This window comes from Miniopterus natalensis, chromosome 1 (genome assembly GCF_054644295.1).
Source record: "Miniopterus natalensis isolate mMinNat1 chromosome 1, mMinNat1.hap1, whole genome shotgun sequence".
Taxonomy (NCBI): Eukaryota; Metazoa; Chordata; class Mammalia; order Chiroptera; family Miniopteridae; genus Miniopterus; species Miniopterus natalensis.
Genome location: NC_142081.1, coordinates 68,409,007 through 68,433,697, shown reverse-complemented (window position 1 = coordinate 68,433,697; position 24,691 = coordinate 68,409,007). Strand labels below are relative to the sequence as shown.

Below are 24,691 nucleotides of genomic sequence, written 5' to 3'. Positions count from 1 at the left end.
CCCCCCCCCCCCGACTGGGGCGGAGCCTGCAACCGAGGTATGTGCCCTTGGCCACAATCGAACCTGGGACCCTTCAGTCCTAGGGCCAACGCTCTAACCACTGAGCAAAACCGGCCAGGGCCAATTAACCAATTTTAAATGGCTGATTAAAAAAGAGTAAAATACATTTCTAGGCTTTTCCTTCTCACTCTGATTTTAGTTTGTAGACAGAAGCATTTTCTGGTGATTTGTCTTTCCCTTCAGTCTGACTCTTGTTGGAAGCCCTTCCTCTTCTTCCCTCCTCAGCAGTGTATCTCAGGCATCCCCTGTATTCTCTGCCTTTGGGACTGGTGGTGGCATCCGCCTGCATGGGCTCCTTGCATGGGGGCAGCAAGGCCTTGGCTTATTCTTAGGCCTTCCTGCTTGCAGAGCTTTTACTTCCCTTTTCCACTCTGTAGAAGGCAAAGCGAGTTACGTGATGCTCTGACTCTGCGTGTCAAGGAAAGGCCCTGTGATCATGAAAGCCCTGGGTTCTTATTATCCAACCAGAGGGAGGTATTCATTTCCACTTGAATAGAGGCACAAGTTCTTTTTTAGACTGGAGCTGGCTATTTTGCATAAAACAAAGAAGTTATACATTAGCATGGGGTAACTGGCTCTTCTCAGTAGCTATCAAACAATGACCAGAGACTATGGCTTAATTATAAGCTACACAGTTAGAAGACTCATAACCCACACACAATATCAAAATTTCACCATTCCTTTTGTAAGAGATTTAAATTGGTTTTTGGATCTAACGAAGAACCTACTTTGTCCTTTCCATTTCCTCACTGCTTCTAACGCACTTTCAGCTTGTTTCTGCCTCTGGCCTTTGCCAAAGCTGTTCCCACAGCCTGGGGGCCTTCCCTCCTTTCTTTTGCATGCCAATAATTAACTTCTTTTTCAAAGCTCATTTCCGGGATGTCATCCTTAAGTGTTTTTTTGTGTGTGTGCAGCTTCAGTCCAGTCTGAGCTCTACTGTCTGTGAACATTCCTTTCTAGCACACATAATTTAACTTGCTCTTCTCAGTTGTATGTGTCAGTGATATTGTCCTCTTTACAGAAATGAGCTATTTGAGAGTAGAGACCACATCTTACTCATTTTTGGATTCTAGCACCTGACACAGATCCTGGCAACATGAATTTTTGTTGAATCAATGAGTGAATGAATATTAGGTGAAGTAGAGCACTCCCATTTCAGCCTTTACAACCGCTACTTTGAAGATAAGCAAGAGCAACAAAATTTGGTAAACAATGACTTCTTCCCCTGCCCTGGCTCTCTGTAAACTTTGTAAAAGGTTTCCGCCTGTAAAAATTCCAGGGAATAGATTCCAGGGAATAATTAACCAGGAAAGTTAATGAACACTTATTTTAGCTTCTGTCTGGCGCTTCGCTAGCCCCCCACCTGCCCCCTTAGCCAAACAGAATGTGGTTTTTGCCTTTATATTCTCCCCGTGAAGACTATTCTGGGCTGCGAGTTTGTTTAGGACAGGAGTCTGCTCGCAGTTGCAGGCTAATAAACATCCAAACGATCAATTGGGTGTCTGTGTGAATTAGTCTCGCATGAGTCGGGTATAACATAGGCATATGGCAGTTACTCAGTAAATGATTGTTGATTGATTGATCGTGGGACCATTGTACGAAATGCTGTACAACCTCGTTCATTCACTATCATTTTAATGCTGGTCAGTACTGTTTGCAGAGATTCAGTTAGAAACTGTGTCTTCCTCCAGCATTGATTCCTTGTCTCTCCCTCACTTCCCTCCAGTGATTTGGAAAGCAAAGGGGTAAATGACCTAAAAGAGGAGAGGATAGAAAGGATTAGGAGCAGGAAACAGACAACTGGAAATGTTTTAAAATATTTTATAATCTTAGCTATGAATTGCATTTAGTTAAGAATTATATTACATATTGGTTACATAAAAATATGGGACAGCCCAGTCAGCGTGGCTCAGTGGTTGAGCATCAACCTATTATCCAGGAAATCATGGTTTGATTCCAGATCAGGGCACATGCCAGGGTTGCAGGCCCCATCCCTGGTGGGGGGGGGTGGGTGGGTGCAGGAGGCAACTGATCAATGACTCTGTCTCATCATTGATGCTTTTATCTCTCTCTCCCTCTCCTTTCCTCTCTTTGGAATCAATAAAAATGTATTTTTTAAAAAATGGGACAAATGCAGACTAGCAAGCAAGGCTTTGTTCACATGTAGTTGGTAAAAATCACTGAATACAGTCTGTGTCTAATCCTAAGGATGGCAGGGCACTTGGAAGTGAAGTTCCCACATGGCCCTCTAAAGGCAGGGACACTTCACCCAAAGGGCAGTTTCCACTGGCATCCAAAGGGTCAAGATTCAGGAATGTATTTAGGGAGAGAACCTGGATTAGCACCTTAGTGTGTCTTCAAAATGGACAGTTCTCTCTTTTCCCTCAGTGACAGCAGAGGGAGGAAACAGCCACTCGGCACTCCTTGGGCTCCTTCCTCCAGCTCCCTGAGGATCGTCCTTCCGGCAGGGAAAGAGCCTTCCAGACTGAGGAGCTTGCAGGCACTCACTTGAGATTTCCTCTCCAAGTTGTTCAGGTGATTAAGGCAGAAGTACAATTGTAAGTCAACTTTGTTCTCCGGGGAGTAAACGAAGAATGATTCCACTCAGTTAAAACTTTGTAATGTAATTCAACAGACTAGAACCCTATGGGGTGTAGCAGGTAGTGGCTGATAAATGCAGATGAAGAGGACCTTGTTGTCTCGTCTGTAGGGAGCAAGAGGATGGTGAAGTAACAACGGACTGAATGAATATATGTGTAGCACAATGCTCCACCACTCATTAAACATTTACTGAGCACCAACTACACACTAGACCCAAAACAAGTCCTTGTCTTCAGGAAGGTGATGGTGAAGTGGGGGAGAAAGAATTTGTTTTAAATTTGAAGTACTGTTAGTTAAATAAGTGTTGAGGTAAAAAATTATGGGGTGAGAGGATCTATATAAATAGAGTGGTCAGGGAAGACTGACATTTAAGGTGATACCTGCAGAATGAAATGAGCCCATCACAGGCAGAGCTGGGGGAAAAGCAACTCTGAAAAGAGAAGAGCATGTGCAAAGGCCCTTAGTAGGGGGAGAGCTGGCATGTCCTAGAACCAGAAAGGAGGCCAGGGTTTTGGAGGGTGGTGCATGAAGGGCGAGGGCAGCTAGATCTGGGCCAGACAAGGCACCTTGGAACTGTTCTGGGGTAACCCGCGACAGACAACCACCAGAGTTTGTGTTTGAATTTTTGGAGCCTTTATTAGCTGGCCAGCGGCTACAGTTGTGGGGTCTCACTCATGTAAGAGCCGAACTGCAGCCCCGACCCTTAGTTCTTTCCACATTTTATACTCAGTAACTACAAAGGCAACTACAAAAGCACTGCGGTAAAGGGGCTTCGAATAATTTGTTAGGTTGTCAGCTTTTGTTACAGGAGACAAGGGGGGCCTTTAGCAACATAAAAGGGATGATTGAAACACAATGTCTTACAATGAGTAATGGGACTGACTGGTTTGTTTTTTTTTCTATATGAACTCAGCGGGGGCGGTAATCATTGGGCTAGCTTGTCGGGCTTGTCCTGTACAATAGGGATCTTTTTCTACCTTTACTGTTAGTTCCTTAGGTGTTCTTCAATGATGGCCAGAACATTCCCCACTGGTCTTTTTGGGGGATCAAATCCTTGATTCCTCTTCTTCTGAGCCTGCAATGCGCTGGTACTGGGTATGGAGAACCATGAGTTTTACTGCCTGAATCTTTTCCTGCACAAAACTGAGTAGGCATTTAACGAAGCATGGCCCAAAAATCAAGAACAATATAGGGAGTACTAACGGACTAGCGACTGCTGAAAGGAGAGGAGTTAACCATGGGACCAGTTGAACAAGTTCTCAAACCAGTTTTCTCCGTCCCTAAGCCTTTCCTCCCGGCCTAGGAGTCGCTTCCTTAGTTGGCTTAAACTCTCCTTTGTGGCACCAGAGTGACTGGTGTAGAAACAGCAGGTCTCACCCGGCGCTAGACAGAGCCCTCCCTGTTTGAAGAATAGGAGGTGCAGTCCCCTTCTATTAACATAACTTCTGCTAGCGAGCCTACAGACTCCTCAAGCTGAGTTACTGACCTTTCTAGGGTGGCGAGGTCTTGGTCAGTCTCACGTCCTAGCTCTCGGTAGTTTTGGTGTCCAGTTATTAGTGCAGCTGTACCCACCACTGTCGATCCAGCTAGGCCGAGCCCCATGAGCACCGGCACAAGGATGGGGCTCTCTTAATCCTCCTCGGCTCTAACCTAAGGTGCTCCTGCCCTCCCTCTCCAGAGTAATAATACACCTGAGGTAAAATATGGGTTAGGATGCATATGCCAGGATGGTATATAGACTGTAAGGCAGGAGGGAAAACGCAGGGGATCAAACCGCTACTACATGCCCACCAAGTACCTTCTGGGGCAACTAGGTAAACAAGGGTCCCGTCACCATCAGTATAATCAACAGGGAGGGTAATGGCCTGGGCACAGGACTGGGCATAGGGCAAATAATGAAGGGGAAAATTCTCTGGATATATACAAGTCCCTGCTCCTTGGAGGCCCTCTAAGGTAAGTTGAGGCTTATATCCCCAAGTACACAACCCTGGGGGTAGAGTGCTCGTTACAGAGTAGTTACAAATTTGTGAGCTCTCCTGTCCCATGGAGATATTAGCCCCAATGCCAATATAGTAGGGAGGTTCAGGGTTTAGGCATAACCAACAATCCTGGGTTATATTTGGGGAAGTCTTATTCAAAAACATAAGCATAGCCTCCAGAGTCCTCATGAGTCCAGGTGTGGGAGCTCCAGTGGCGGCGGTGGGATGTCCTCTGGAGTTCTCGGTGACGCATCCCCTCCGGCGTCGGGGGTCGCTGTGCGATTCCTTAGTCCTGGTGTAGAGGCGTTCCCTGGAGGTGGTGAAGTCGTGAGTCTCCTTGGTTCCTCTGGTTGGAGGACTGGTCGTAGGGGACAGATGGGGTTAGGGGCCCTCGGTACCATCTGGCGCTGGATGGTGAATAGGACCCCTGGATCTCGTCCAGACACATAGAGGCGTAGCCCCCAAGTCTTACCTCCTTCCCAGTAGCTTGCTCGCCAGTTCAGGGGGGTCAGAGTGATTGGATTACAGTCCCCCTGAGTACAGTTGACCTTTGGGGCTCCTCCCCGTATTACCCTGACTAGACGGAGAGTCGGGTCTACGGTTTTCCATGGGGCTAGAGTCTCACAGCCCCAGGCAGCACAATAAAAATCTTCCTCTCCGCCACACCCGGGGGGCCCTTCCCTAGGACATATATAATGTTGAGTGTGCCATAGCTGTGCCTCGAGCCCCTGGGTCCCACACCCATAAGTTCGAGCCCCAGTCGGCCGGGCATGACCCCCGGAGGTGTATCCTGTCAGCCCGGTTCTTGTCCGGGCGTTTCCCCAGTTTTCTCCGAACAACTTACAAAGGTCTGAGGTCAGTGTCGGAGCCCCGGCAGTAGTAACCTTAGCAACTGAGGCCCCATCAAGGGTGCGGGTTACCTCCCATTCATAGACTGGGGCAGAGTGGGGACTTCGGGGCCTCCCAGTAACTTGGGTGTATATAAGGGCTACTAGACATTTTAGGAGGAGGGGGGTCTTGAACTGGGGTCCTGAATTAATCTGACTTTTAGGGGATCCCGAATAAGTTTTACGGTCCATCTTCCCTGGGGCTTGCTAGCCTTTTTAATCTGAGTCCGGTGGATCCAGTGCTTCTTTCCGTCTACCTTGACGGCAGTCGGTGTGCTCAGGATAACCTGGAAGGACCCTCCCACCTGGGCTCTAACGACCTGGGTTCGTGCCTCTTTACCCAGCCCAGGTCTCCAGGGGAGCAGGCGGGTACGGGACCTGTGTCCGAAGGGTGGCCCTCTTGATGTATGTCTCGAACGATGCGCCTCGCGGCGGCAGAGCTAGTCTGGGTGCCTGTAGGGACCTAAGGAGATGTTGGTTAGAGAACTTTGCCATTTCCTCTTCCCTCATCCGGGGAAGGAAGCCGGCCGAACATAATCTCAAAAGGAGTTAGCCCCTTAACATATGGGGTACACCGAGCCCTGAGAAGGGGGAAGGGGAGGAGACTTACTCAGTTTTCGCCAGTCTTTAACTTTGGTTTAAGCAGTGTTTCCTTTAGAGTCCAATTCATCCTTTCTACCTGCCCTGAGCTTTGTGGTCTGTAAACACAATGTAATTTCCACTTAATCCCAAGAGCCTGTGCTAACAATTGGGTAATCTTGGCGATGAGCGCCGGGCCATTGTCGGACCCCGTGTACAATGGTAGGCCAAACCGGGGGAGAATTTCAGAGAGGAGTTCCCTAGTTACTATTTGTGCCGTTTCAGTTTTGGTCGGATACGCTTCTGGCCAGCCCGAGAAGGTGTCCACAAATACTAGGAGGTAACGGTAGCCCCCTACCCCTCCGGGGATCTCGGTGAAATCTAGTTCCCAGTGTTCTCCTGGTTCGGTGCCCCAAAACTGGATCCCAGGAGGGGCCGACACTGGGGGCCCTGGATTTACTTGCGCACAAGTCTGGCAGCGTCTGGCGATGTCTTTGGCCATCTTGTGCAGTCCCAGAATGTAGTATTCTCTCCTAAAAGCTCTACCGTCTTCATTCCTCCTAGATGGGTGCTCCGATGGGTTTGCTGGAGTATAGTTTGCCCGACAACTGCTGGAACTAGCAGTCTCCCATCTGGCAGTTGTAGCCACCCTCCTTCCATCCTCCTCGCGTCGAGCTGGGTGGCTACTTTCTGCTCTTCGGGGGAATACATGGGGCCTGACTCCAAAGTTCGTGCCGGCACGGTCACCAAAATTTCTAAAGGCCCCACTGGTTTTTTTGCCACTTCCCGGGCTGTCTGGTCCGCGAACCGGTTACCCCTCGCGGTGGGGGAGTCGTCTTTCTGGTGTCCTCTGCGGTTCATTACAGCTACTTCCGTGGGGCCCCAAATGGCTGACAAGAGGCTTAGGATTTCAGGGCCATTCTTTACATTCTCCCCCGCCGGGGTTAAAAGTCCTCTCTCCTTATAGAGAGCCCCATGGATGTGCACAGGGGCAAAAGCACGCCTGCTGTCTGTGTAAACGTTAACCCTCTTGTTTCTTCCCCACCTCAGGGCCTGGCTGAGGGCGGTAAGTTCAGCCTTCTGTGCTGACGTCCCCCGGCCGAGGGCCTGAGCCCAGAGCACCTCCTTCTGGGTGACCACTGCGGCCCCTGCACACCGGACACCTTGTTCAACGGAACTGCTGCCATCGTGAACATTGTCTCGTCCAGGTTGGCAAGGGGCTGGTCAGTCAGATCTGCCCGCAGCGAAGTCAGGGCTGTCAAGGTTTCTTCACAGTTGTCGCAACGGCTCCGTTCCCCAGGTCCCATCCTTGGGAAGGAGAGTGGCAGGATTTAGGGCCACTGCCCTCAGGAAAGTCACTCTGGGGGGTCTAGCAGTTGCCCTTGGTACTGGGCAGTGCGCGCATTGGACAGCCAGCGCTCCGGGGGGCTGTGTAGCAGGCTCTCGACGTTATGGGGAGCTATCACTTGGAGGTTTTGTCCAAAAGTCAACTTGGAAGCCTCCTTGACTAGGATTGCGGTGGCTGCGATGGCCTTCAGGCAGCTGGGCCACCCTGCACTACTGGGTCTAGCCTTTTGGACAAATAGTCTACTGGCCTCCTCCAGGGTCCCAAAGTTTGAGTTGGGACCCCTATTGCTACTCCTTTGGTTTCTGCCACATGTAGTTGGAATGGTTTATCTAGATTGGGCAGAGCCAGGGCAGGGGTGCTTGTCAGAGTGCACTTGAGCATCTGGAAAGCCTCTTCCTCAACCTCGGTCCAAATTAAGTCAGACCCTGGGCCTCCTGTAGCTGCATAAAGGGGTTTGGGAATCTCAGCGAACCCCGATATCCAGAGCCTGCAGTACCCTACTGTGCCAAGGAACTCTGTCACTTGCCTCTTTGTCCTGGGGGTAGGTATGGACAGGATGGCCTGGATCCTTCCAGCTGAGAGAGTCCGTTTTCCTTCCTTTATTCGATACCCTAGGTACGTGACCTCCGTAGAGCAAAGCTGGGCCTTTTCCGCAGAGACCCGATATCCTAACTGGTCTAGGGCCACGAGCAGATCTCGTGTTGCTTGTTTACACCCCTGTAGGTCTTTTGTGGGGAGTAGGAGGTCATCAACATACTGGAGTGGGGTAACCTCAGGGTGTTGGAGCCCGAATTCCCTAAGATCCTGATTTAGGGCCTCGTCAAACAGAGTAGGGGAGTTCTTAAACCCTTGGGGTAACTGAGTCCATGTCAGCTGTCCCGATTCCCCTTTCTCCGAGTCAGTCCACTCAAAGGCGAAAATTGGTTGGCTCTGGGCCGCCAGGGGAAGGGAGAAGAACGCGTCTTTTAGACCTAAGACAGTGCAGTAGCAGAGCCCAGGTCCACGTCGACTCAGTAGAGTGTAAGGGTTAGGGGCTGTTGGGTGTGTCGTCTCCTCTCTTTTGTTTACTTCTCTTAGGTCCTGGCCTGGCCTGAAGTCCTCCGTGCCTGGTTTCTGAACAGGGAGAAGGGGGGTATTCCAAGCCGATTGGCAGGGGACTAGAATTCTGGCATCCTGGAGTCTCTGGATGTGTTTGGCGATCCTGACCTTCGCCTTTTGACCATCGGGTATTGTCTGATGCAGACAGGGACTGCCACACTAGTTAGCTGGACGACGATGGGAGGCCTGTGGGCTGCCAGCCCGGGAGGGTCCCCTGAGGGATCTCTTGCCTCAACTGCTGAAGTGGGTCAGGGGCAGGGGAAGCTGGGGGTGTCTCATGCAAACGGTATTCTTCCTTGAGCAGACATGTTAGGAGGAGGACTGGGGGGGCATGGGTTGTCGGTCCCCCAAATGTCACTCGTTGTTCCCCTTTCTCAAAGGTGATGGTGGCCTGCAGTTTGCTGAGGAGGTCCCTACCAAGGAGGGGATACAGGCATTCTGGCATGACGAGGAAGGAGTGGGTAACAGTCTTAGTCCCCAGGTTAGAAATATGGGCTTGGGTCCAGGGGTAGGATTTCACGTGTCCTGTGGCTCCCTGAATGGGGACTTTCCCTTTCGACACCGGCCCGACCGGTTGCTGTAAGACTGAAAAAGTGGCACCTGTATCAATCAGGAAGTCTACAGGTTTGCCCCCTATCTCTAACCTTACCCGGGGCTCCTGGGGGCCATCAGAGCCCTGACATCCTCAGTCCATCTCTTCTACCAGTACAGGGGCGGGTCTGCCTATCTTCCTCTTGGGGCATTCGCGCTTCCAGTGTCCTTCCTCCTTGCAATATGCACAGTGGTTTTTGCCCAGCCTTCGGTTTCTCTTCTCTCCTATTTTTGTTCTCCTCCTTCCTGCCTGACCTTTCTTGGGCTCCTCTGTTCTCTTGCATTGCCAACAGGACCTTCGCTATTCGAGTGTTCAGGCTGGCGGCTTGATCCTCCTGATTATTAAAAACCTTCTGGGCTATTTCGACCAGTTCTGAGAGCAGCTTTCCCTCAAAGCCTTCTAACTTCTATAATTTCTTTCTAACGTCTGGGGCCGACTGGGACACAAAAGCTATGTTGACCGCTTGGTGGTTATTTGCGGACTGTGGGTCTATGGGGGTGTAGACCCAATATGCCTCATATAATCTTTCAAGAAATGCTGCCCGGCTTTCATTTGGTCTTTGGACCATCTCGGTGACTTTCGAGAGGTTTGTGGGCTTCTTGGCCCCAGCCCGGAGGCCCCTCAAGAGAGTCTGGCGAAACCTGTCGAGAGCCTCCCTTCCCTGGTCCGAACTTGAATCCCAAGTGGGCCGGCCACTGGGAAACACAGCCTCTAGCCCGGGGGGTCAGTGGTCGGCTGGCCACCTGGCTCCAGGACTAATTTCCTGCCCTCCGACCTTATCCTCTCTCTCCTCCGAAGTAAAAAGGGTTTGCAAGAGTTGTTGGCAATCATCCAAGTTGGCTGGTGTGTGTAAAAGACTGACTGGAGGAGGGAGATCAGGCCCTGGGGGTCCTGAGAAAAAGAGGGATTCTGATGTTTCCAGTTATAGAGGTCGCTGGTGGAAAAAGGGACATAAACCATAATGGCCTCCCAGCAGGGCAGCCTGCCCCTACAGGCCCTGCCTGTCGTAGGGGGAGAATCGGGGCCGCCTGATCTAAATTATCTCCCTCTGTTACCGGGACTCCAGGTCCATAGGAAGAACCCTGCCTAGTGTGGGGAGGGCTCAAGGGGTCTCTAGGTGTTGGGGCTGAGGGTCCCATGGAGTCTGGGGAGGGAGGGCGCTGGGGACCAGCGGCTGGCGGGGAGGAACATAGGGAGGTGGCTGGACAAGGGGAAAGTCGTCTCCTCCCTCGTCCTGCAGAATGGGAGGTCTCTTTTCTTTCTCTCTGCTTTTTGGTCCTGCTAATAGGACCGTCTGTCTCTTTTCTTTTCAGAATTCTGGCACTTTTTTAGCCAACGGGGTCTATCAATGAGAATATCAACCCATAACTGAATGTAGGGAATTTGGTTGGGATGGCCAGGATTCCCATAGACCTTATTGTGTACTTTATAGGCAATACCCAGATCAAAGGTTCCACTCGGCGGCCACCCCACCCCAAATGTTGGCCATTCACAGTCATAGAATTTCTCATGATCAAAGGCATTTACTTCAAATCCATAGCCGGCTGCCCGCTGTTGGAAATCTTTAAAATTATTGAGAAAACATTGTAACTGCGCACATGGAGACGACTGTCCCTGACCCATTTTGACAAAAAGCAGACAGACAAGACAGGTGCCCCCTAAGGCGGCATGCACCAGAGACCCCGGCCGCCTTCGCGGCGGAGCACCTGGACCTGGAGGTTCTGCTGCGTCCAGCCCTCCCACGGTCCTCCCGAGGAATGTTCCGGACAGAAGACAGACAGCACGTGCTTACCTCCCCGCGGGGGTCCAGACGGCTCTCACGGTCGGATCGCAAATTTAGGAGGAGATACTCCGCCTCCCTGGAACCCGGGCGGAGACTGGAGTATCCTCACCTGGGTTTCCGTCGGCCCGTGGCTGGAGTGATCTCGCTGGGGCCTCCAAATGTTCTGGGGTGACCGGCGACAGACGACCACCAGAGTTTGTGTTTGAATTTTGGAGCCTTTATTAGCTGGCCAGCGGCTACAGTTGTGGGGTCTCACTCATGTAAGAGCCGAACTGCAGCCCCGACCCTTAGTTCTTTCCACATTTTATACTCAGTAACTACAAAGGCAACTACAAAGGCACTATGCAAAGGGACTTCTAATAATTTGTTAGGTTGTCAGGTTTTGTTGCAGGAGACAAGGGGGGACCTTTAGCAACATAAAAGGGATGATTGAAACACAATGTCTTACAATGAGTAATGGGGTTATGCTCGGCGGGAGCGCGACTGGTTTGTTTTTTTTTTCTATATGAACTCAGGGGGGAGGTAATTATTGGGCTAGCTTGTCGGGCTTGTCCTGTACAATAAGGATCTTTTTCTACCTTTACTGTTAGTTCCTTAGGTGTTCTTCTGGCCATGGTGGCCAGAACAATGATGGCCAGAACAGTAATCAACTAGCGAGTCTCTCTTAGAAAATCAAATGATCTTGGAATCACCAGAAGACACTGAGGGTTAAGGTAAGGCATTTAGGTTTTATTTGAAGATTAAAGGGAAGCTACTAATGAGTTTTAGACAGGAAAGGGGCCTGACCTGATTTACAGTTATAAAAATCACTCTGGCTGCTGTGAGGAAAATGGGCTGGGGGTGAACAAAAGGGAGATGGGTGAGAAGACCGTCAGAGTCATCCATGACAGACGCTGGAGACTAGAACGGGGTGGGAGCAGTCGAGATGGGGAGAAGAGGTTGATAGTGAAATTTATTTTCAAGGGAAAATTGATAGAGGTTAAACGTATATGTTCCTTTTCAAAAGTGAGAGAGATGTTGTAAATTTAAAAGCCTCCCTGAATCATTGAAGGCAGGCTCCTTTGCTATTACTTTTCCCACAAGGGGACCCATGAGCACTTCAGATTCAGCGTGTGAATCTCCTTTAGAAAGACAAATGACTGTGGACTCGTGAAAGGACATTTTCTTCTGAAGGCATCTTCTCTAAAGGAGAGTTGGAGAGTGACAGCTCCTGGTGCTGTAAACATGGGCAGAGCAGCTTCTGTAGCCAGAGAAAGCCCTCAGATATCTTTGAGGTACAATGTTGAAGTTGCTAGTACGCACTGAAATGGTGAAAGGCTGAGTGGATGTGTGTGTGTGTGTCTGTGTGTGACCAACCTGTCTTCTTTACTCCCTTTCTTTGTAAGGATTGAAATTCTAGAACCCTTGGGGGTGGGGACAGGAAGACCCAACAAGGAGATACTGGAATTGCTGTTATTAGAGAAGGTGGGGACTTGTATAATTAACTGAAAAAATAAAAAGAGACATGACCATATATAGCCACATATTATCATGGATTTGTGGAACAGTTAATATTGGTTACAAATAGATGGATGGTGAATGAATGTATAAATAAATAAATTTATTTCACAGAAAGGGAACTTGGAATAGCTTGGTTTGTGACCTGAACAAAGCTAGCTGCTATATGCACCATATATCTGTAATTTACCTTTTAGTACAGAAGGCCTTAGACCACAGACGTGTCCAATGGAAGTTTTTATGATTCCTAAAATGGCATAATACTGGTGTACCTTTTCTCATCTTCTGCTATTTTTTTAAATTTTTTGGTTCTTATATTTTAGTTTTACCTCCTATACATAGCTTATAGCTTAGTTTTAAGTTAAAAAATTCAATCTAAAAATCTTAGTTTAGTCCATTAACATTTATTTTGTCTACTAATATATTTGGCTTTATTTCAACCTTCTTTTTTTGTTTTCTTTTTTTTTAGAGAGAGAGGAAGGGAGAGGGAGAAAGAGAAACATTGATATGAGAGAGAAACATCAATCAGCTGCCTCCAGCACGCATCCCAGCCGGGATCGAGCCCTGCAAGCCTGACTGAGAATCAAATGGGTGACCTGTCGGTGCATGGGATGGCATTCAGCCAACTGAGCCACACCAGCCAACACTTGCTTTTCTGTTTTGTTTGCTTTTTGTTTTTAATTCTCTCCTTTCTTGTCTTTTGGAGTGATTAAGCCTCAACCCCCATTCCTTTTCCTCTCTCTACTAATGTCATGAACTCTATTTCTTTTATTTTAGAGGTTCCCCCAGAATTTTTAGTATGTACAATTAACAAAGTCTAAATTTCATCAATATCTTTATCTCCTTATTGCATAATATATGAACCTTAGAGTATTTGTTTTTGATTCTCCAAATTAAACATTATTGTTGTTTAAAGTAATCAATGCCTTTTGTTCACCCTTTGTTTTTTTATGTCTTAGTTCTTCATTCTAGGACTATTTTTCCATTTAAGTAATTTATTTTAGAGAGGGTCTCTTAATGACCTACTTGCTCAGGTTCTGTCTGACTTAAAATGCCTTTAGTTTGCTGTTGTTCTTAAGATAGTTTTGCTGAGTATGGGTTTCTAGGTTAATAATTATTTTATCTCATTATATTCCACTGTCTTCTGTTTTTTTGTTGCTGCTTTTGGTTAGCAGATTGTCTAATTGTCTTTTACAGGAGATATATTTTTTACTCTCTGGTTGCTTTTATTTTTATTTCTTTTTAATCCTTAACTGAGGATATTTTTTCCATTGCTTTTTCAGAGACAGTGGAAGGGAGAGAGAGACATTGATGTGAGAGAGGCACAGCGATTGGTTGCCTTCAGCTCTTGCCCCAGCTAGGGGCCAGGGCTCGAGCCTGCAACAGATGTACGTGCCCTTGGCTGGAATTGAACCTAGGACTCCTCAGCCCCCGGGGCCGACGCTCCAACCACTGAGCCAAACTGGGTAGGGCTCTGGTTGCTTTTAAAATGTTCTCTTTGCTTTTGGTGTTCTAAAGTTTCAAGAGAATGTATCTGGAGTATGGGTTTGGCTGAGCCTCCTGAGTCTGAGGATTGATGTCTTTCACTAATGTAGAAACCTTCCAGACATTATCTTTTTGAATATGGATTCTCTCTATATAATCTTTTCACAACTCTGATTAATTTATATTAGACTATCTCTAATCACCATTTCTCTTAAAGTCACTTTTATATTTAATGTCCCTATCTTGCTGCACTGCATTCTGGATAACTTCTTCACATCTACTCTGAGTTCATTTGGTCTCTCTTCAGCTATATCGAAGTTGCACTTTAGCTTGAAAATTGAGATTAAAAAATATTTAGTGATGTATAATTGACATACAAAAATGCACTTATTTAAAATATACAATTTGATGAACTTTAATGTGTGTATGTATTGATAAACCATCTTGAAAATGAAGATAATAAAATTCTTATTACCATAAAAATGTCCTCACATCCCTTTGTAATTCATCTTTCCCTCTATCTTCAAGCCAAAGTAAAACTAATCTGCTTTTTATCATTATAGTTTAGTTTGCATTTTCTACATTTTTAAATAAGTGGAATAATAAATAACAATAAATTTAACCAAGGAGGTAAAAAATCTGTATACTGAAAACTATAAGACACTGATGAAAATAACTGAAGAAGACACACATAAGTGGAAAGATATTGTGTATTGTGTGTTAATGGATTGGAAGAATTAATATTGTTAAAATGTCCATACTACCCAAAGCAATCTGCAGATTTCAAGCAATTCCTATCAAAATTCCAATGGCATTTTTTTTTTAACAGAAATATAAAAACCAATCCCACAATTTGTATGGAATCATAAAAGACACAAATAACCAAATTAATTTTTTTTTTATTTTTTTTTAAATATCTTTATTGACTTCAGAGAGAGGGAGAGAGAAAGCTGGAATATCAATGATGAGAGAGTCATTGGTCAGCTGCCTCCTGCACTCCCTCGACTGGGGGTCTGCTGGAAGCCATTCCATGCTTGCTGCTTGACACAGTCCTTCAAGGAGGAGACCCCTGCACAGCCAGTGCTCCATGGGGCTTGGCGGATGGCAGATCCCTCTTCCCATGCTTGTTCCCCTTCCTGACGCTCTGTGTCCTTACCCGAGTCACTGCACCAGAAAAGGGCATCGCCCTGGCTGGAAACTTTTCCCTAGCAGGGGAGTCGGATGGGACTGGAAAAGACAATGATTCAGGAAAAGCCCCAAGTATTACAAAGATATCATGTGGCACCTATAAGGAACTTAGACTCAGACTGTCAGCAGAAAGTTTAGGCCACTACCACAGGAAGCTCCCCACCGGGGAAGAGGCCTGGGTCCGGGCCCTGCTGACTCGGCAGCGCAGGGCCATCCACAGGGAGGCCACAGTGAGTCCCCACTAAGGAATGTATCACTGGGGGATGTTCATATTAATGGAAAACTCTGGGAATCCCCCCAAGGAAAGAGCGGTCTAGGAAAGAGAGTATTTCAGTCTACACCTGAGCCCTTATCATACACAGGACATCACACTGAGGAGGGGCTGCTGTGGGGAATGTCAGCGGGGAGACTGAGGCAGGTGCCAGACAGGCGGGCAGTCACCACAGCTAAAGACAATCACGAGCAAGCCCCAGAGCCCTCACCTAGGACTAGAATCACCTTCACATAAGAAAAGCTGGCTGAGTTATTCTCCTTTTAGCTCTGTGGTAGAGCAATAGAATAGTAACTTTAGAATATAAATAACAAACTAGAGAGTAACCTGTAGAATAGCCTATAGAAATATAAACAATAGGTGAGACTAAAATTAACACACCTAAACAGATGTAAATTCTTTAGTAGAGGTCAGATAAGAAGGTATATTCATTAACTGTGAAAGGCCAAAACAGAAACCAGAACAAAGCATGATGTCATGTTGTTTAACCAGCAATAAAATCAAATAGTATAAATACAGTTGTAACAAGGCAATAAAGGGGAGAAGCTGATTGTCCTGATGCTCTGAACACTGTCTCCATGTCCTTCATTCTTCACTGACGCCGTCCACACCTTTGGGGACTTCTGGACCTCTGAGGCTGGACCCTGGCAGGAATCGAGCCCGCAACCTGGGTATGTGCCCTGACTTGGAATCGAACCACGATCTCCTGGATCCTAGGTCAATGCTCAACTGCTGAGCCACACCTGGTCAGGCCCAAAGAATCTTGAGAAAGAAAAACAAAGCTGAAGACATTACATTTCTGATTTTAAATTATATTACAAAGCTAGGTTAATCAAAACAGTATAGTACTGGCATAAAAACAGACACATAGATCAGTGGAATGACTAGAAAGTCCAGAAATAAACTCATGCATATATGATCAATTAATTTTCAACAAAAGAGCCAAGAATATACAATAAGGAAAAGAACAGTCTCTTCAATAAATGGTGTTGAGGAAACTAATAGCCACTCTCAAAACAATGAGACTGAACCCTTATCTTAAACCACTTATAAAAATCAACTAAAAATGAATTAAAGAGTTGAACATAAGACCTAGAACAAAGAAATAGAACACAAAATATAACCTATTTATATGGCCATGAAATGTCCAAAAGCATAAGGAGAATCAATATAATGTTAATGGACTTTACATAAAGCTTCTTGGGTATTTATACTTTTTTTTTTTTAAATTTTAATAAAAATTGTGTTAAAGCAATATATCAGTTTGTGGAGAACATATCAATTTGTGGACACCTGGGTATTTATCACCATTTATTTAGATTTTCATTGTTTTCTTTCATGAGTGTTTGATGATTTTTCAGCATATAAGTCTGGCACATATTTTGTTAGATTTACATCTAAGCATTTAAAAAAAATTTAACTTGAATTTTAGAGAGGGAGGAAGGAAAAGAGACAGAGACGGAGAGGGAGAGCGAGAGAGGAACGTTGATGTGAGAGAGACTACAATCGGTTGCCTTCTGTAGGTGCCCCGACTGGGAACTGAACCTGCAACCTAGGTATGTGCCCTGACCAGGAATCAAACCCACGACCTTCCTGTGCACGGAACCACACTCCAACCAATTGAGTCACATTGGGCTATTTATGCATTTAATAAGAACCTTTTGTCTCCTTTATTTATTTTTTTATTAAAAAAAAATATTTTTATTGATTTCAGAAAGAGTAAAAGAGAGGGATAGAGAGATAGAAACGTCAATGATGAGAGAGTCATTGATCGGCCGCCTCCTGCATGCCCCCAACTGGGGATCGAGCCCTCAACCTGGGCATGTGCCCTGACCAGGAATCGAACCCCAATTGCCTGGATCCTGGGTCGACGCTCAACCGCTGAGCCACACCCGGCGGGGCGGGATTGTTTTCTTAATTTCTCTTTCTGCTACTTTGTTATTGGTGTGTAAAAATGGAATTGATTTCTGAATATTAATTTTGTATCCTACCAATTTATGGAGTTCATTTATCAGTTCTAGTAGCTTTTGTGTGGAATCTTTAGGGTTCTCTATACATTGTATCATGTAATCCTCAAATAATAACAATTTTACTCCTTTTCCAATTTGGATGCCTTTTATTTCTTTTTATCATCACATTGTTGTGACTAAGACTTTCAATACTATGTTGAATACAAGTGGTAAAAGTGGACATTTTTGTCTTGTTCCTGATCTTAAGTAAAATACTTTCATTTATTTATTTTCTGAATCAAGTGAACTTGAATGCTAGCATTTTGCATATAGCACCATACTTAGAAGGATACATCACATTATTAGGAAAATACTTTTAGCTTTTTCCCGTTGAGTATGATGATAGCTTTGGGTTTGTCATATAGGCCTTTATTATGTTGAGGTATGTTTCCTCTATTCTCACTTTGCTGAGATTTTTTAATTTTAATTTTTTAAAAATCATAAATGGATGCTGGATTTTTACCAAATGCTTTTTCTGCATCTACAGATATGCTCATATGATTTTTACTCTTCATTTTGTTTATGTGGTGTGTCATGTTAATTGATTTGCACATATTGAACAAACCTTCCATCTCAGGAATAAATCCCACTTGATCATAATGTTTGATCTTTTTAATGTATTGCTGGATACAGTTTGCTAACATTTTGTTGAGGATTTTAGCATCTATGTTTACCAGGGATATTGGCCTATACTTTTCTTTCTTTGTAGTGTTGGTATCTGTTTTTGGAATTAAGATAATGGTGGACTTGTAATATAAGCTTCAGAACATTCCTCCTCTTGAATTTTTTGGAAAAGTTTGAGAGGGGTAGGTGTTAATTCTTCTTGGAATGTTTGGTAAAATTCACCACCTGGTCCAGGACATTTGTTTGCCTGCACTTTTTTTTTGATTACTGATTTGATTTTTTTGGCATTAATAGGTCTGTTTAGATTTTTTGATTCAGTTTTGATTCAGTTTTGAAAAATTGTGTGTTTCTGGGAGTTTATCTATTTCTTCCAGACTGTTCAATTTGTTGGCATATAATTGTTTACAGTATTTTCTTGTAATCTCTGGTGTATTTCTGTGTGGTGTTCAGTTGCCACTTTTGTTTCATTTCTGATTTTATTTATTTGGGTTCTCTCTTTTTTTCCCTTGATGATTCTGGTTAAAAGTTTATCAATCTTGTTTATTTTTTCAAAGAACCAGCTCTTGGTTTCATTCATCTTTTCTATTTTTTTTTTTAGACTCTATTTTATTTATTTCTGCTCTGATCTTTATTATTTCCTTTCTTCTACTAACTTTGGGCTTTGTTTATGGTTCTTTTTCTAGCTCCTTTAGGTATAGTTTAGATTGTTTATTTGAGATTATTATTGTTTCTTAAGGTAGGCCTGTAGGGCTATGAATTTCCCTCTTAGAACTGCTTTGGCTGTGTCCTATGGATTTTGGGTGATTGTATGTGTTTTTTTCATTTATCTCAAGGTATCTTTTGATTTCTTCCTTGATTTCATTGTTATCCCATTCATTGCTTAGTAGCATGTCATTTAGCCTCCACATGTCTGTATGCTTTTCACTTTTTTGTAATTGATTTCTAGTTTCATATCACTGAAGATTCTTTATATTACTTTTTTTTTTAAAGCACGTTGTATTTTATTTGTTCCTTGAAGAAACCAGAGTTGCTCCCGTCTCATATTATTGACACATGCTGTACTTCCTGCTTGGAGTGCCTACTGCCATGATTTTCTTGTGTCCGGCTTATTACAGCTCTATGGACTCCACTTTAATGTCACCTCCTGAAAGAGACCTTCTCTTACAAGCCAGTTTTGATAGTTTTTTCTTTTTGCTTGGTATGATTTTAATCTTCTTAAAGTTACTTATACTTGTTTTGTGGTCTAACATGTGATCTATCTTGGATAATGTATCATATGCACTTGAAAGAATGTATATTCTTTTTTTTTTTTTTAAAGATTGTTTTCTTTTCTTTTCTTTTTTTAAAAAAAATATATCTTTATTGATTTTAGAGAGAGGAAGGGAGAGGGAGAGAGAGAGATAGAAACATCAATGGTGAGAGAGTCATTGATCGGCTACACCCCACAACCCAGGCATGTGCCCTGACCGGGAATCAAACCCTGATTGCCTGGATCCTAGGTCGACGCTCAACCACTGAGACACACCCGGCTGGGCAGAATGTATATTCTTCTGCTTTGGAGTAAAATGTTCTAAAACTATAAATTAAATCCATTTGGTCTAATGTGTCATTTAAGGCTGCTGTCTCCTTGTTGATTTTCTGTATGGAAGATACATTGATGTCAGTGGGGCATTAAAGTCTCCTACTATGACTGTATTATTGTCAATCTCTCCCTTTATGTCCATCAGTAATTGATTTATATATGTAGGTGCTGTTATATTGGGTGCATAAATGTTTAGGAGGGCTATATCCTCTTATAGGATTGATCCTTTTATCATTATATAATGTCCTTCTTTGTCTCTTATTATAGCCTTGTTTTAAAGTCCATTTTGTTTGATATAAGTATTGCTATCCCAGCTTTTTATTCATTCCCATTTGAAAGAAATATCTAGTGTTTTGTAGTGTTGTTGTTTTGATTCTCACCCAAGAATATGTTTCTCATTGAATTTAAAGAGAGGCGCAAAGAGAGGGAGAGAAGGAAACATCGATGTGAGAGAGAAACATCCATTGGTTGCCTCCTGTACATGACCTGAATGGGCCCTGACCAGGGATCAAACCCACAACCTGGTTATGTGCCATGACTGGGAGTTAAACTCATGACTCTCCAGTGAATGGGATGATGCTCCAACCAACTGAGCCACACAGGCCAGGGCTATTTTGTAGTTTTTAAATAAAGGATTGGTACATATTTTGTAAGATTTATTTAGGTACTTAATATTTTTGATGCTATTGAATATTGTATCATTAAAATGTTAACTTTCTATTTATTGCTGGTATAAAAAATAAAAACATTTGTGGATTTTAACTTGTCTCAGTTAACTGGTTAATTTCAAGAGCTTGTCCATAGTGATACTAATAGTGTTACTTCATATATTTACAGTACTTAATCCTTTTATTTCTTTTTCTTGCTGTTTTGTACTGGTTAGGAGCTCTAGTACAGTAGAAGTTGGTGATAGTGGGTAGACTTAGTTCATTACTGATTTCAGAGGGTAATCTTTCAACATTTTACCATAAAGTATGATGTATGTTGCAGGTTTCTATGATTACCCTTCAGTAGATTACAGGTATTCCTTTAATTTAAGGATATGCTACAGAGCTATTTTTATTTTTTTAAAAATTAAAAAAAAAAATCTTTATTGATTTCAGAGAGAGGAAAGGAGAGGGAGAGAGAGAGACAGAAACATCAATGATGAGAGAGTCACTGATCGGCTGCAGCCCGCAACCCGGGCATGTGACCTGACCGGGAATCGAACCCTGATTGCCTGGATCCTAGGTCGATGCTTAACCACTGAGCCATGCCCGGCCGGGCTACAGAGCTATTTTTAAAAAAGAAATGATTGTTGAATTTTATCAAATATTTTTCTGCATCTATTGAGATGATCATTTGGTTTTTCTTCTTTCTTTTGTTGACGTGGTGAATTATATTGATTGATTTTCAAATATTAAAACAACCTTGCATTCCTGGAATGTTTTACTTGGTATCCTCATTATGTATAATTTAATTCACTTTGCTGTTATTTAAGATTTTTGTATCATATTTGTGAGAAAGAATGTTTGTAATTTTTCTTTATTGTAATGTGCCTTTCAGTTTTGGTATCAAGGTTTTGTTAGCCTCATAAAATTAGATATAGGGGCAAAAGTAGGTTAAGAGTTGTTTGTATGGAAAATAAGACAATATTAATAAATAGTAATATAAGGATAAACTGTTTTGCTTACTCACAACTGTAAGCCTACTTGTGACACACCCTCTATTTGGTAAGTGGTCTATACTTTTCTTAGGTCTACATTATCCCAGGAGAGAGAGTCTCTCTTCCATTATTTACCATAAATATCTTTGAATTGAGACTCATTTTGTTTCACTGGCCTGATTTTAGTCATGTGGCCATCCATGAGCCAATAACCATGGTCATGCTCCAGTTGGTAAGGAATGAAGTCAGCGCCACCTTAACTATATGGACAGAATGGGAAGGGGTTTTTCTGGTAAAAATTAGAGTCATATTAACTTTAAGAACTGGGAATGGATGCTAGGTAGGTAGAAAGTACATATGGCTATTACACAATTTGTGTTTTTTCCAGACATAAAGAAGTGAAAAATTTTACATAGCCAAATTTATAAATTAACTTTTATGTTTCTCCCATTGAAACTCCCAACACATCCTTTTTTAAAAAATTAAAAAAAAATTTTTTTATTGATTTCAGAGAGAGGAAGGGAGAAGGAGAGAGAGAGATAGAAACATCAATCATGAGAGAGTCATCATTGATTGGCTACCTCCTGCATGCCCCCCACTGGGGATGGAGCCCACAACCCAGGCATATGCCCTGACCGGGAATCGAACTGTGATCTCTTGGATCCTAGGTTGATGCTCAACCGCTGGGCCATGCTGGCTGGGCCCAACACATCTTTAATAATTTTACCCAAATTTTCTTTCTTATGTTTTCAGGTTTTATATTATCCATTTAATTCATTTTGAATTAATTTCAGCTTAAGATATGAGGTGAGGCCCTAACTTAGCTTCTCCTCCAAGATACTGGATGGTATCTTGGTTTATCTTTAATTTCTTCAACTTCTTTCTTCAATAAAACATAGTATCTGACACTCACGTGGTACTTGCTCTGTATCAAGCCCTGTGTTAAGCATTCTAACAAATATTAATGCATTAATGCTTATAAGGATTCTCTGAGATAAATACTACTATTGTTATCTCTCTCTATATATAACTGAGACTCAAAGGAGTCTTGCTTGCTCAAGATCAAATGGCTAATAGGGTAGCTTGGATCTGAACCCAGGTAGTAGGCTTCTAGTAGCTGTACTCAATCTCTGGGTTATACTGCTTCTCAAAATGATCGATGCTTTGCAGCTGGTAGGCTTCTCTAGTACCCATGTGTATTTTTGTTCTCACTAGTTGGTTTGTATGAAGAATCAGTTGTGTGTTTCCGAATCTCTCTCTGATAATAGGACTTGTTATTGTCATTACATATTTTACCTAAAGATAAACCAATGAAATATAAGTGTAAAAACAAAACTGTTTCTATGAAAACTAAGTTGATTTTCTGTAATAGATTCCAAAAAGCCAGATATTTTGTTGTTGTTGAAGTAGGTGTGGGTGAGAACTGTGAAGACTGGCAAACAGACAAACAAAAAGTGAAATTTCTAGAATTCTGCTCACAGATAGTTTCTCAAGCATCTTTAAATTTTCTGTACTACTGAAACAAATCCTGAAAATTATAGAGGATACATTATGAATGTTGGTTAAATAAGAGAGACTACAACATTCATCAGCTTCATTCTAAAGAAAGGGGTATTTATAGATTAGTGAATAAATATTTATTTATGGGTTTTAATTTCAAATAAATATTTAAGATGTATATATCACTTTTAAATTGTTCTACTGTTTTATCCTGCTCCCCCCCCTCCCCCCGCCCCGCCAAATAACCAACCAAGTACTAGATCCCATTCTCTTGGTAAGGAAGGCTGCTTTTATTGTGGTCAGTCAGTAGTTGTGGCATCATTTATTGAATCGACCTTCTGTTCTTTACCGATTGTAAAGTGTACTTTTATCATCTATTAGATCTTTATATATACTGCATCATCTTTCCAGATGATCTACTCAGTTCCATTGTTCTATCTGTTAGTTCTTGACTTAGTGTTTTAATATCTGATACTTTTTTGTTGAACATTTCTTGGCTATGTACCTCAATAATTTCTTCATACATATAATATTTCTGAAGTCTATAATAAATAACAGCCTGTCATAAATACAATTTTGAAAGGTTCTGGTGAAGAAGCAATGCTTAACTCATAATTACAACTTAAAAATGAGGCAAGATTAAGAAACTCAGATACACACTAGGGTCAGAAACATTAAGATATATATAGCAGACATAGTAGTGGTATACTGAGTTTTCTGTACTCTCTGACAAGATCGCATGTGTCACTAATGATATATGTAAGAAAGCACTGTAGATTAGAGCACATAGTAAAAACTGTCTAGGAGGGGATAGCTCATGCAGATCAGGACAGGAGCTACCTTTGCTGAGGAGAGGAGACAACGTCCCCTTTCCCTCAGGTCCAGCTCATCTTTTTAAGAGGAGCTTGCTCAATTTCTCACTAAACACCTGTTTCACCTGCTTGTTCCTCAGGGTGTAGATGAAGGGGTTAAACATCGGGGTCACCACCGTGTTGAGCAAGGCCACCACCTTGTTCCTGCCCTCCCCCTGGCCACCCTTGCCTGATCGGATATACATGAAGATGCAGCTGCCATAGAAGAGAGACACGACAATGATGTGGGATGAACAGGTTGAGAAGGCTCTCTGCCTCTCCTTAGCTGAAGGGATACGCAGGATGGTGCAGAGGATGTGGCCATAGCAGGTGGCCGTCACAGACAGAGTACCCAGTAAGCTGAAGTTGGCCACAATAAAACCCAGAAGCTCTATGAGACTTGTGTCTGCACATATGAGTTCCAGGAGTGGAAAGTTGTCACAGAAGAAATGATTGATGATATTGGGGCCACAGAATGGCTGCTGAAATATGATGAAAATTGGAATGATGATGAGGAGGAATCCTGTCATCCATGAACAAAGGACTAGCTGTACACAGACCCTTTTGCTCATGATGGTGGCATAACGCAAGGGATTACATATGGCCACATACCTGTCAAAGGACATCACTGCCAGTAGGAAGAACTCTGTGGTGCCCAGGAAGAAATACAGGAAACTCTGGAAGAAACAGCCTAGGAAGGAGATGGTCTTGTATCCAGTCAGGATATTGGTCAGCATTTTGGGGAAGATGGCTGAGGTAAACCAGATCTCCAGGAGAGCAAAGTTGCGGAGGAAGTAGTACATGGGGGTGTGGAGGCGCCTGTCCATGAGGGTGACAACCACAATGAGGAGATTCCCCAGGAGAGTCAGCAGGTAGGTCAGGAGGAGCCCCAGGAAGATAAGCATCTGTAGCTCACAGGCATCTGACAGCCCCAGCAGGACAAACTCAGTGACAGTGGTGTGGTTTCCCATGTCTCCTACCACCTCTGCTGGGATGGGCAATCAGAGGTGTGCAGCATTAGGAGTTGTGATGATCTGGGGAATCTGAGGACACCTGCAACTGAAAGGAAAGAGGGATGAGTGTCATACTTTGAACCGAAAGAACCCTTTATT

The 24,691-nt window shown here is 43.8% G+C and overlaps 1 protein-coding gene and 1 pseudogene across 1 annotated transcript; both read right to left on the bottom strand.

Annotated features, from left to right (window-relative positions):
- LOC148094188 (hypoxanthine-guanine phosphoribosyltransferase pseudogene) overlaps nt 1-8,677 on the bottom strand; it is a 35,259-nt pseudogene extending 26,582 nt beyond the window's left edge.
- A 14,937-nt stretch (nt 8,678-23,614) lies between these two features.
- LOC107531652 (olfactory receptor 6E1) lies at nt 23,615-24,550 on the bottom strand. Its single transcript, XM_016205755.1, has one exon. It carries the CDS (start codon nt 24,548-24,550, stop codon nt 23,615-23,617), a length of 936 nt encoding a protein of 311 aa, XP_016061241.1.
- Nucleotides 24,551-24,691: the final 141 nt, after the last annotated feature.